We start from the raw sequence: 13930 nt of genomic DNA on the forward strand, positions 1-13930 counted from the left end.
TCAAAAAGTAAATAAATTTGCACTACAGCAAATATTTTTGAGACTGTCTCAAAAAAACAACAACAAAAAAGCAAAACCAAAACACAGAAATGACCAAATTCTACTGTACACTCAAGTAAAGAGTCTGGCTGCCGGCCGGGGAGCCACAGAGCGTCTGTGAATCTTGAGTCAGGCGCGCACACATAGGCTTCTTCTCTCTGTGGACCTGCCAAGTGCCCAAAATCTCTATGGGAGATGCTTTTGTTTTCAAGAAAGCCTTTTAAAATCAAATCAGAATTATTTGGGAATAATAGGTGCTCAGTGAATTTATTAGTTGAATTGAATTATTACTTGACAGAAGGAGAGAACATAGATCGATTTAAAGGTGTTGCAAGTCAGCCAGAAACAAGGGTACAATTTTAGTTCATGAATAATTTAGATTAGACAAATTTATTTAGAATATTTATGAGATTGCAAAGTTAGTGTCAAAATGCCATTTAAAAATATGCTTAATAGGCTGGGCACGGCGGCACACGCATGTAATCTCAGCACTTTGGGAGGCTGAGGCAGGCGGATCACCTGAGCTTGGGAGTTCGAGACCAGCCTGCCAACATGGTGAAACTCCATCTCTACTAAAAATACAAAAATTAGCTATGTGTGGTGGCGCGTGCCTGTAATCCCAGCTATTCTGGAGGCTGAGACACAAGAATCGCTTGAACCCGTGAGGCAGAGGTTGCAACGAGCTGAGATGATGCCACTGCACTCCAGCCTGGCCCACAGAGCAAGACCCTGTCTCAAAAACAAACAAACAAAAACACCTTAATAAATCAGAAACTACCGATTGTCTCTATGTAACCACCTGCATTCCACACACTCTGCTGTATCGATTCTGCATAAGTCATGAGTCCCTCAGGAATGGACTCTCCATGTAGAATTCAGCCCCTTTTCCATCTATCAGTGTTTATTTTTGGCTTCTCATTTCTTAGAGCTTTACAAAGAACATAAAATAGCAATTATTCAACCATGGTCAGAAGCATGTTGAATCCTTATTTTTGTGTGATGTATTTTATATTTTTTTAGGCTGAAGCGAGCTGATAGCTTGACTGCTGCAGGCATCTTTCCTGGTTCTGCTGGTCAGTTACCTTCAGCATTTCCAAAGGATAGTAGGTTTGGTGGGGAGAGAAGGAATGTTACTGACCCACAATGACTGGATCAAAATTCGCAGTGAAAATGGTAGGCTCAAGATATACGATGCACTTCAGTAAGTTAAACCAACCTAAGTCTCAAGACCCTAGTTATTCTTTATTTGCACAGTGATGTTGTGACACTTTACATTATGAAAAAGAAACAGAAAGAGAGAGAGAAAAATATCATCCACATATTGCTACAGTGTAGAATCTCACCATATGCCCCAGGGTCAGACGATTTGAACCTCATGTTTCTCTGTGGCTCCCACAGTCCTAGCAACTTGGTCATTTTATGAACACAGTGTTTAAAGGCTCTAGACCTCCCCCCACTTCCTCCTCCTCTGATCTTTGTCCTCCTCTTCTTTGTTTTACTCATGATTTCGTGCAATATTACTCCTAAATGCACACCAGTTAATTCACCTGGTGTTCAGCTGAATAAATAACTATTTCATTGCTGGAATTACAAAAAAAAAAAAGGGCTAGGTTGGACTTGAACTTTGTTCTATAGTACTGTCTGGATGATTTAAGAGATTTTCAAGGGTAATTTTTTTTAATTTATTTTTTATTTTTATTTATTTATTTATTTTTGAGATGGAGTCTCGCTCTGTCGCCCAGGCTGGAGTGCAGTGGCGCAATCTCGGCTCACTGCAGTCTCCGCCTCCCGGGTTCAAGCGATTCTCCTGCCTCAGCCTCCCAAGTAGCTGGGATTACAGGCATATGCCACCATGCCCAGCTAATTTTTTTGTATTTTTAGTAGAGACAGGGTTTCACCATGTTGGTCAGGCTGGTCTTGAACTCCTGATCCGCCTACCTCGGCCTCCCAAAGTGCTGGGATTACAGGCGTGAGCCACCGCGCCTGGCCGATTCAAGGGTACTTTTAAGTGTACTTGATTTTCATGTATGTGCTGATTTTGTAATCAGTGCCCCAAGTAAGATGTGACTCCATCTTCCCTATAAATGCAATGCAGAGAGGTTATAACAGAGATAGGCTCAAAACAAAATGGGAATTTTGAGAGACTGTGGTGTGTAGGAACTGGGGCTGTCAGGAGAGTTCTCTGGAAGGAGCTGGCACTAGGAAGTGTCATGTCAGCGGCGTGGAGACTCAAGAAGGAAGCGTGATGTGCCAGAGGTCCTGCTGTGGGAGGGTGGTTGGAGTGGAGTGCACTTCTGCCATGCAGGGTGAGCTGTGTTCTGGGCTGAGGCATTTATCCCAGAGACACGCTCAGCCATTTGTTGATTCCCTAAGCAGGATAGAAATGGTCCCCATTCTCATGCCACTGACAGTTGAGCTGAATACGGTGAGCTCTTTGCAGGTTTTAATCAGAAAAGAGACCTGGTCCCATTTGTTGTGTATCTACATACACACGCACGCTCACACTCACACACATACACACCTCAAACAATTTAAAAAGATAATATATGCATGTGGTAAAAACTATCCAACAATACAAAAGCTCGTGTGTCTCTTTCTTTCTTTCTCTTTCTCTGTCTCTCTCTTGCTCTCTGTTTCTTTCTTTCATTTTGAGACAGGGTCTCACTCTGTTGAGACCCAGGCTGAAGTGCAGTCGCATGATCATGGCTCACTGCAGCCTTGAATTCCTGGACTCATCGATCCTCCCATCTCAGCCTCCCAAACAGCTGGGATCACAGGTGCATGTCACCACACCCAGGTAATTTTTTAAATTTTTTGTAGAGGCAGAGTTTCATCATGTTGTCTAGGCTGGTCTCCAACTCCTGAGCCCAAATGATCCTCCGACCTCTGCCTCCCAAAGTGCTGTGATTACAGGTGGGAGCCACTGCACCTGGCCTGACTCTCCTCTTTGGACACAATCATTGTTATCTCTTTTTAATGTATCCTTCTAGAGATATTCTATGCACACACAGTGTATATACCCAAAAGTATTCTTCACTGTGCTCTGTTTTCATTAATAGTGAATCTTGGAATTCATTCTTAATACTTCATAGTGATCTATTGCATTCTTTTGATGGCAAAAGAACATGATTAGGTCCATCTACCACAATATAACGAGGGCCCTGCGGATGCACGGTGAGGTAGTTTTTTAGTCTTTTTGCTGCTTCACAGCTGCAGGGCGTATTCCTGGGTGCATGCTTTTGCACATATATCCAAGTCCATCTTTGGAATAAATTCCTAGAAGTGGAGTTATTTGGTCACAGGGTTTGTGCATTTAAAATTTTCTAGCTGCTGTTGCATTGCCCACTAGAGAGGTTGTACCAATTTGCTCTCTCACAGATAATGTATAGGAGTGTTTATTTCAGGAGGCCTCAGGTCAACTTTTTAATCTTTACAGATTTTCTGGATTAAAAAGATGGCTGATATTGAGCATCATTTTCTTTGTTCAAGAGTCCAGTTGTATTTCTTTTTCTATGGACTGCAATTTTGTGCCCATCTCTATCTCTCTCGCTCCCTTTCTCTTTCTTTCTTTCTCTCTTTCTTTCTTTTTCTTTTCTTTTCTCCTTCCTTCCTTCTTCCCTCCCCTTCCCCTTCCTTCCTTCCTTCCTTCCTTTCTTTCTCTCTTTCTTTCTCTCTTTCTTTCTCTCTTTCTTTCTCTCTTTCTTTCTCTCTTTCTTTCTCTCTTTCTTTCTCTCTTTCTCTCTCTCTTTCTCTCTCTCTTTTTCTCTCTCTCTTTCTCTCCTTCTCTCCTCTCTTTCTTTCTTTTCTTTCTTTCTTTCTTTCCTTTCTTTCTTCCTTTCTTCCTTTCTTTCTCTCACTCTGTTGCCCAGGCTGGAGTGCAGTGGCATGATCTTCGCTCACTGCAACATTTGCCTCCCGGGTTCAAGTGCTTCTCGTGCCTCAGCCTCCCCAGTAGCTAGGATTACAGGCATGCACCACCACACCTGGCTAATTTTTGTATTTTTAGTAGAGACAGGATTTCACCCTGTTGGCCAGGCTGGTCTTGAACTCCTGACCTCAAGTGATCTGCCTGCCTCAGCCTCCCAGAGTGCTGGGATTACAGGCTTGAGCCACTGTGGCTGGCTTTTTTTTTTTTTTTTTGAGACAGGGTCTTGCTCTGTCACCTAGGCTGGAGTACAGTGGCACAGTCATAGCTCACTCAGCCTCGACCTCATAGGCTCAAGCAGTAGTCCCATCTCAGCCTCCCAAGTAGCTAGGACTACAGGTATGTGCCACCATGCCCAGTGCATTAAAAAATATTTTTTATAGAGACAGGGTTTCACCATATTGACCAGGCTGGTCTCAAACTCCTGGGCTCAAGCAATCTGTCTGCCTCGAACTCTCAAAGTGCTGGGATTACAGGCGTGAGCCACCTCACCCAGCCCTCATGTCCGTTTTCCTATTGTGTTGTTAGCCTTTTTTCTTTATTGATTTACGAATGCTCTTTATATATTAAGCAGATGAGCTTTTTTCTATAGTAACAGTCGTAAATAGTTTTTTCCCCAGTTTCTCATTTGTCTTCTGATTTTGTTCATGTTGTTGTCACTATTGAAAAAATTTCTTTTTTGTTTATGAGGTATTTTATATTTATGTTACCAGGAGCTGAAACTAAGGTGGAGAGAAAGAGAAGAGACATGTTTGAAAGACATAAATATTGTGTGTGTGTGTGTGTGTGTGTGTGTGTGTGTAGCAGGTAGAATGGAAAAACCAGGAAGTATTTTTTTTAAGCTACGATAATAGGTGACTTTTGAAGTCTTTTCAAAGAACCGAGCAACAGAGGCCCAAAAACAATCTTTAGATACCACAATTCAGGGACAGGAGAGAAAATGTGGAATTAAGGAAATAGAAAAGGAGCTGCTGTCTGGTATGGCAAATGCCACTGGAGGTGGCAGTGTGTGCCCCATATCTGAAGGCTGTCAGGGCCTCCTGGGTCAATCTTCCTTCCAATGGCCTTGGTCCCAGCCACAGTCCTGGGTATCTGAGACTGGCAGATGAATGGTTAATGTCATTGATTCTAGGCCTTCTTTTGTATTTTAAGGCAGGGTGCTTACAAAGGGTGATTCAGTAAATAAGTCATCTTGTGGAATTCATTTAAAATCTTAATGATAGTGGCTGAGCACAGTGGCTCATGCCTGTAATCCCAGCACTTTGGGAGGCCAAAGCAGGTGGATTACCTGAGGTCAAGAGTTTGAGACCAGCTTGGCCAACATGGTGAAACCCCGTTTCTACTAAAAATACAAAAAATTAGCCAGGCGTAGTGGTGCACACGTGTAGTCTCAGCTACTCGGGAGACTGAGGCAGGAGAATCGCTTGGAGACCCAGGAGGCGGAGGTTGCAGTGAGCTGAGACCGCACCATTTCACCCCAGCCTGGGCAACATGAGTGAAACTCTGTCTCAACAACAACAACAACAACCACCAAAAAAAAAAAAAGTCTTAACTGTAGCAGCAACCTGTTACATATTAACATTTTCCCCTCATCTTCTCCTTTCTCTGTATTTTTTGATAAAGGGCCCATCTAGAGGCTGCAGGGCACGTATGCGTTTTGAAAGATGCCTTTGACTTTGAAAGCCCATCTGAGATTGCAAACCTCATCTTGGCTGAGGACTGCGAGGCTGCCCTGGCTCTTCATCTCTATAGGGGAGGCAGGCTTTTGCAAGGTAATCCTCTTTTTCTTCAAAAGTAAAACACTAGAAATTCTGAAAACCGGAAGTGCCTGTAATGCCCAATAATACGGGAAACAGTGTCTCCTTTTTATCCAGTTCAGAAATGGGAGACATGCAATAATCTCTTTGGTTTGCTTTCTTAGTGCACAATTTTCTTAAATGTTATAATAGTCAAGAATGGATGCGTATTGAAACTGTTTTTACCATATTAAAAGTATCATCCTTAATTTTTGTTTATTTATTTGTTTTTTGGGACAGGGTCTCTCTGACTCTCACCCAGGCTGGAGTGCAGTGATACAATCTCGGCTCACTGCAACCTCCGCTTCCTGGGCTCAAGCAATCCTCCCACTTCAGCCTCCCAAGTAGCTGGAACTATGGGTGCATGCCACCATGTCCCCTAATTTAATTTTTTTTTTGTTTTTTCAGGGATAGGGTTTCACCCTTGTTGCCCAGGCTGGTCTTGAATTCCTGGGCTCAAGCAATCCATCCTCCTCAGCCTCCCAAAGTGCTGGGATTGCAGGCATGAGCCTGGCCCTGAATTTTTTCAATGCATATTTCATCTTTCAAAATATATTTTTTTCAAAAGAATTCTTTTACAAATAGAGCACTTATGAAAGATGTTGTTCAACCCATCAATTTATGAGGAAACTACTAAGATGTTAAAACCAGTTTAAAGCACATTTGAGCAACTGGAGTTTAAATAAGCAATTTAATAAAGAATATCAGAGTAAATTCACGAGGTTAGTTGCAGAACTGATTAACATCCAACAAGGCAATGGGCCCCAAGCTTTGGAAGTATCTCTTCTACTGGACAGAAATGATTTACATCTCTCCCTGACACAAAGCTACAAATGGCTTAATGTAACTTCACAGAGTATGAGCTTTCAATTAATAGTAAATAGTGAAGTCAAACAACAATACACTCTCTCAGAAAATGAGTCTTTAGAGGACCCTTTTAATTATGGCTTCCTAGAACATTGCAAGAAAATGCATGTAGACCTTATTTATTCTTATTATTCTTGACCTTATTTTCAGGTTGTGGAAAATTTTTCTTAACACTCACAAGACCCATCTGACTTTACTGAGAGTATGGCAGCCACCAAATAAAGGCAAGACAGATATTTTTGTTATTGTCCAGCCTGAGTGATTTCCTCAAACATGAATTAAATGACATAGTAGTGGTATCATTTGTGCTGCACCATTTTAAGGGATAGTAATAGCATGTCATTGGAGGATCAAAATTTGCTCCAGTCATCATCACATCAGGATTAAATTTTGGTCAGCAAAATGTGTCACACTTTCAAAAATTTTAGAGGTTTTTTACTGAAGGTGATTTTTTCATTTTTCCACACTGTATCAAACCTTATTTAAGCTCCAGCTCTTTTTCCTGCCTCCTGTTCCACAGGAAGTTGAGCCCTCTCTGAACACTCTCTTCATATATGGGGACATCTTACTATGTGTGCTTTTTTATTTTTTCAGGTAATACATGAAAAATTGCCCCGGTGTAAAATGCAACTGAGTGGTATAGTATGAAAAGTAAGCCTGTCTCCCACCTCTTATCCCCACCGTATTATTTCTCATTTCCAGAGGTAACCACAGTTAACATTTTCTTGTGGATATTCTCCTAGAAATATATGTACTGTATTGATTATCTATTATTACATAACAAATTACCCCCTGCCCCAACTTAGTTGCTTATCGCAGTACATTTGCTATCTAATAGTTCCTGTGGGCATTCAAAAGCAGCTTAGCTGGGTGGTCTGTCTCAGGATTTCCCATGAGGCTGCAGTCTTATCTGGTGGCTTGACTGGGGCTTGCTGATGTGCATCCATTATAGTGCACTCACAAGGCCGTTGGTGGGAGGTCTCAGTTCCTTACCACATGGTCCTCTCCATGGCCCTCTTGAGTGTCCTCATGATGTGATGGCCAGCTTCTCCCTGAGAGAACCATCAAAAGAAAAGCAAGTTGGAATTTGCCTTATTTTTCATGACCCAGGCTCAGAAGTCAATACAACATGAATCCCACAATATCCTTCTGATTACACAGGTCAGCACTATTCAGTGTGAGAGGGCACTACACAGAGCATGCATATGAGGAGGTTCACGTACACCCATGCATGTATTTATATGTACCTCCTCCCCCACCTTAAACACACACACAAATGGAAGCCCCCACCGCTGAATATATATTCAGCATCTTCCTTTTCACCACTCAGCCACACATCTGGGAACTTTCTCCCATAGTGGCACATACATAGATCTATCTCATCCATTGTGCAGAGGTGCCATCATTTAAAGTCTTCAATAAATAAATGTTTACATTGTCTTTAATTTTTCTATTTCACCTTTTAGAATGCTTGTCTCTGTACAGACATCATAGCATACGAACTTGGGAGAATATATTTGTACTTCCATATTTTTGCATCCGTGCCTGAACAATCTAAATGAACTGTTTTCTGTATATGCGGACAGTGTTTCTGAAAGTATTATTTCTAGAGAGTTATTTTCTGCTGAACAAGTATATGACTTTGAATTTTTTTTTTCTTTTTTTTTTGACACAGGGTCTCACTCTGTTACCCAGGCTGGAGTGCAGTGATACAGTCTTGGCTCACTGCAACCTCCATTTCATGGGCTGAAATAACCCTCCCACCTCAGCCTCCCGAGTACAGGCCTGTGGGACTGCAGGCATGTGCCACCACGCCCGGCTATTTTTTTGGTATATTTTTAGAGACAAGGTCTTGCCATGTTGCCCAGGCTGGTCTTGAACTCCTGGACTCAACCAATCCACCCACCTTGGCCTCCTAAAGTGCTGAGATTAAAGGCATGAGCCACTGCACCCAGCCTTGAATTCAGTTTTAAGTGTAGTGAAACACAGTCTGAGCTTTGTCTCTGAATGTGAAAGAAGTGTAGAGTTTAACTTTCCTTATAGGCCAAGATGAAGTTTGGAACCCCTGATAGCTCAGTAGGAACCTTTGTAAGGTTGTCACTGACTGTTGCAACTCTTTTATGCAGTCACAAAGCCTCAGCCCTGAGTTTAGTGATTCTGTTGACAGTGAGTTGTGTTGTTTTCTTTTCTTTTTTTCTTCAGCTTTTAAGTTCAGCAGTACATGTGCAGGATGTGCAGATTTGTTACATAGGTAAACGTGTGCCATGATGGTTTGCTGTACAGATCATCCCATCACCTAGGTATTAAGACCAGAATCCATTAGCTATTCTTCCTGATGTTCTCCCTCTTCCCCCACCCCACCCCCAACAAGTTGTCAAGTTGTGTCATTTTCTGTAAAGTGATACTTATTATTTTTTTCTTTCTTTCTTTCTTTCTTTTTTTGTTGGGGGGGGGGCAGAGTCTCACTCTGTGGCCCAGGCTGGAGTGCAGTGGCATGATCTTGGCTCACTGCAGCCTCTGCCTAGCAGGCTTAAGTAATTCTTGTGCCTCAGCCTCCAGAATAGCTGGGATTAACAGGTGTGCGCCACCATGCCCAGCTACTTTTTGTGTTTTTAGTAGAAACGGGCTTTCACTGTGTTGGCCAGGCTGGTCTCCATCTCCTGGCTTAAAGTTATTTGCCCGCCTCGGCCTCCCAAAGTGCGGGGATTACAGGCGGGAGCCACCAAGTGCAGCCGGCCCCTGTTATTCCTTTTTAAAGGTTTTACACACATATGTGGAACATTTTATTCCCACAAGTGGGATTAGGTCTGTATATTTAACTCATATCTTAGCTACTTTTCCAAATCCACAAAGCTACATCTATCTTATTCTTTTTATTGGCTGTGAGGTATTCCACTGTGACAATGCACCATACTTATTAAAAGTCTCTCTTGGTTTTTTGTTATTCCAAGCAAGGCTGAAGTGTTTTCGATTACATTTCTTTATACCATCGTATGTGGATGTTGGAAATATAAATTCCTAGGAAAGCCTGTGGGCCAAAGGGCTGTGTAACTTTTGTTTTGATTGACAGTGACAAAATGCTATATGGAAAGGTTATTCCAGTTCGTATTCTACTAACAGATGGGCAAGGACTTATTTCTCCTCTAGTCAGATTGCTGGATTTTTGTTTTTTCCTTCAAACTTACAGTTCTCAATTTTACCATGCTTGACCTCTGCTTCAAATAAACAAAGTCATCTGAAGTTAGGTTTGCTTCTTTTAAGAGTTGAAGGAGGAGAGGAGCCCTCTGCAAAACCAACCTATTGCCCAGAGGAAAAAAATCAATTACATTGCTCAATCTAATAAATATCGAGAACTGAAGCCATGCTTACTCTTAGTAAATGTGGTTAAACTTTTACTTGTTCATTCCTAGTTGTTGTCCGTATGGAAATTAAACTGTATTTATTCCTCAGGGTTATGTTTTTGAAGGTTAAAGTCTCTCTGTGTAGCATCACGGGTAAAAAGCACCAGAACCATTGTCAGTAAGAAGAGCTGTCCCTGTGCACCGTGAGGTTTTCACTTAGCAAAGTATCTGGGGACCTTCTCTGCACCAGTTGCAGACACTGAGTTGCCCTACCCTGTCATTAACTGGCTGTGTGATATTTCATTCTGTGCATACACTACACATTTCTTAGACAGCCTTCTATTGATTAAACTGTATTGAAAAATATATAGTACTTATTGATTTTTAAATTACTTACAGAGGTGATTTGGAAACTATGTAAAAATACAAAGAAGAAAATATGGCACCTGCAGTTTCGCCACCCAGAAACGACCACTGTTTGTGTGTGTGTTTTTGGTTTTATTTATGTTTTTATTCAAAATTAAGTTTGCAAAAAAGATATAATTTTACAATTAAGCTTGCAACTTCTTTTAAAAAATATTTGTAGTCGGCCGGGCGCGGTGGCTCACGCCTGTAATCCCAGCACTTTGGGTGGTGGAGACGGGCAGATCACGAGGTCAGGAGATCGAGACCATCTTGGCTAACAAGGTGAAACCCCGTCTCTACTAAAAATACAAAAATTTAGCCGGGCGTGTTGGCGGGCGCCTGTAGTCCCAGCTACTAGGGAGGTTGAGGAAGGAGAATGGCGTGAACCCGGGAGGCGGAGCTTGCAGTGAGCCGAGATCCTGCCACTGCACTCCAGCCTGGGCGACAGAGCGAGACTCCGTTTCAAAAAAAAAAAAAAAAAATCTATAGTCCAGGCGCGGTGCCTCACACCTGTAATCCCAGCATTTTGAAGGCTGAGGCAGGCAGATCACTTGAAGTTAAGATTTCGAGATTAGCCTGGCCCACATGGTGAAGCCCCGTCTCTACTAAAAATACAAAAAAAATTAGCTGACCATGGTGGCGAGTGCCTGTAATCCCAGCTACTTGGGAGGCCGAGGCAGGAGAATCTCTTGAACCCGGGAGGTGAACGTTGCAGTGAGCTGAGATCATGCCCCTGCACTCCAGTCCGGGCAACAGAGTGAGACTCTGTATCGGGAAAAAAAAAAAAAAAAAAAAAAAAAAATATATATATATATATATATATATATAATTTATAGATATAGATACATAAAATAAATATTTTATATACCTATATAAATATATATTATATATAATATATAAAAAATATTTTTTAAATGGAGTATTTAGTATGTGCTAAGCACTTTGATAAATGCTTTGGATGCAGAGATACTGCTGTATCTGACTCTTGCTCTGTAGTTTGTGTGTGTATTTTAAAAATTGCAATCATATTATACTTTTAATTTCGTAACCTATTTTACAATATGTTAGAAATAGATGGTCTATATTTCCTCTGTCATTGAATGTTCTTTTGCAGCAAGTTATGAATGGTCCCGTCCTATTTCCATTTCTCCCCTCAGTTTTAAACAATATCATGATGAACAGCCTTCTGCATAAACCTTTGGAGCCCATTTCCTTTAGGATTTTCCAGAAATAACCTTGCAGGATCAAAGGGTATATGCATTTTTAAAGCTTTTCATACATATTGCCAAGTTATAACTAGTCACATTTATATAACTGTGTATATTAAATATTGCTAAGTAAAACCTTAACAGCTTGGAGAAGTGGAAGTTTGCTTTTTCTGTTTAAAATCAGTATTTGCTGAGAAAATAATTATATAAAATAGCTAAGTAGAATATGCAAATAATGGAAAATAGCACATTAACAACATTAATACACATTACAGATATATTGCAGGTATAACGCAATTTTTTTTTTTTTTTTTTTTTTTTTTTTGAGACAGAGTCTGGCTCTTGTTGCCCAGGCTGGAGTACAATGGTGAGATCTTGGCTCCCTGAACCTCCACCTCCCGGGTTCAAGCAATTCTCCTGTCTCAGCCTCTCGAGTAGCTGGGATTATAGGCACCCACCACCACGCCCTGCTAATTTTTGTATTTTTAGTAGAGATGGGATTTCACTATGTTGGCGAGGCTAGTCTCGAATCCTGACCTCAGGTGACCCACCACCTACCTTGGCCTCCCAAAATGCTGGGATTACAGGTGTGAGCCACCACACCCAGCCTGCAAATGTTTTAAAGAACAATATCAACTTTAATTCCTTAAGCTATGGACCAATTATTATATGAACGTCAAAGTAACACATTATATTTGTTTCTCCCTCTTGGGCATGTCTGTAAGATATTTTTGGCATGCATACCGATCCATCGTTTCAAGTGTATGCGAACAGAACTTTACAGGTGTCCTTAACTTAGATGGAATGGAACCTGTTCCCAGGTAGTGTGCTTTCTGGACTCTTTCCTATACACCCTAAATGGCACACAAGGAAAAACTTAACTTGATGCTGGCCAAGAGTGTTAATGAAGCTCCTCCTCTTTCTATTTATTTATTTGTTTATTTATTTATATTTTTAATTTTTTTTTTGAGACAGTCTCACTCTGTCGCCAGGCTGTAGTGCAGTGGTGGGATCTCGGCTCACCGCAACCTCTGACTCCCCTGGTTCGAGCAATTCTCCTGCCTCAGCCTCTTGAGTAGCTGGGATTACGAGCACGCGCCACCACGCCCAGCTAATTTTTGTATTTTTAGTGGAGACGGGGTTTCATCATGTTGGCCAGGATGGTCTCCATCTCCTGACCTCGTTATCTGCCCGCCTGGGCCTCCCAAAGTGCTGGGATTACAGGCGTGAGCCACCATGCCCAGCCTTCTTTCTTTTTAAGAATATGCTTTAGGCTTGAGCCTAATAAGGAAGCAGATAAGGTCGGGTGGCTGATTGAGAAGCCAAGTTTAGGGCCGGGCGCGGTGGCTCATGCTTGTAATCCCAGCACTTTGGGAGGCTGAGGCGGGGGGATCACAAGGTCAGGAGTTCGAGGCCAGCCTGGCCAACACGGTGAAACCCCATCTCTACTAAAAATACAAAAATTAGCTGGGCATGGTGGTGGATGCCTGTAATCCCAGCTACTCAGGAGCCTGAGGCAGGAGAATAGCTTGAACCCGGGAGACGGAGCTTGCAGTGAGCCGAGATCACGCCACTGCACTCTAGCCTGGGTGACAGAGCTAGACTCCATCTCAAAAAAAAAAAAAAAAAAAGTAGAAGAAGCCAAGTTTAGGAAGCTATGATTTTCTGTTTTTCTCAGCAGATTACTGGGAGAGACAACCTCTAGCACAAGCAGTGATTTAGGAATAAGACCCTTACGTGGGTGGCTCCGAGTCAACCCACTTGGAAAATAGCTTGTGTGCCACTCTTCATTCTCAGTGCATTTCAGCAAATGCTCTTTGAGGACCTAACTTTGAGTGCCATCGTATTAGAGCAAGGGGTGCAGACATAAATAAGAGAATCTTCTAGTCTATAAATAAAACCCAAGACCTTATGATACATGGCATGACATAGAAGGGAAAGGATTTACTTCTGAGAGACCTGGAGAAGATTTCAGAAACAAGGGATGACTGAATAGGGTTTTGAAGAGTGAATAAGAGTTTATAAATATATCCTCGAAAAATGAAAAATAGAACTACCGTAGGATCCAGCAATCCCACTTCTGGGTATATGTGCAAAGGAAATGAAATCAGTGCGTGGAAGAGATATCTGCAACCCCATGTTCACTGCAGCACTATTCAAAACAGGCAGGACAGGGAATCAACCTGTGCCCATTGATGGTAAATGGATGCAGAAAATGGGGTATATATATATGTAATGGAAAACGAAGGATATTCTGTCGTTTGTAACAACATGGATGAGCCTGGAGGACATAATGCGAAATACAATAAGCCAGGCACAGAAATACAAATACCACATGGTTCTCACTTG

General features: G+C 41.8%; 1 protein-coding gene across 9 annotated transcripts in view; it reads left to right on the plus strand.

The window, feature by feature from the left end:
• GLT1D1 (glycosyltransferase 1 domain containing 1) overlaps positions 1 to 13930 on the plus strand; it is a 131088-nt gene that overhangs the window by 16991 nt on the left and 100167 nt on the right. For 4 of the 9 annotated variants that reach the window (XR_008538604.2, XM_016924622.4, XM_016924623.4 and 1 more), the window contains exon 2: positions 5588 to 5736. The exons of 3 other annotated variants lie outside the window; for them this stretch is intronic. Coding sequence is in view for 4 of the 6 variants with exons in the window: in XM_016924622.4 (XP_016780111.1) it covers positions 5588 to 5736 (149 nt within the window). In the remaining 2 variants the exon portion in view is untranslated. Of the gene's footprint in view, positions 1 to 5587; positions 5737 to 7221; positions 7279 to 13930 lie in introns of those variants that run through there. 2 more of the 9 variants (XM_063786139.1, XM_054664714.2) reach the window with 2 other exon arrangements.

Source organism: Pan troglodytes, chromosome 10 (assembly GCF_028858775.2).
Source record: "Pan troglodytes isolate AG18354 chromosome 10, NHGRI_mPanTro3-v2.0_pri, whole genome shotgun sequence".
Classification (NCBI taxonomy): Eukaryota; Metazoa; Chordata; class Mammalia; order Primates; family Hominidae; genus Pan; species Pan troglodytes.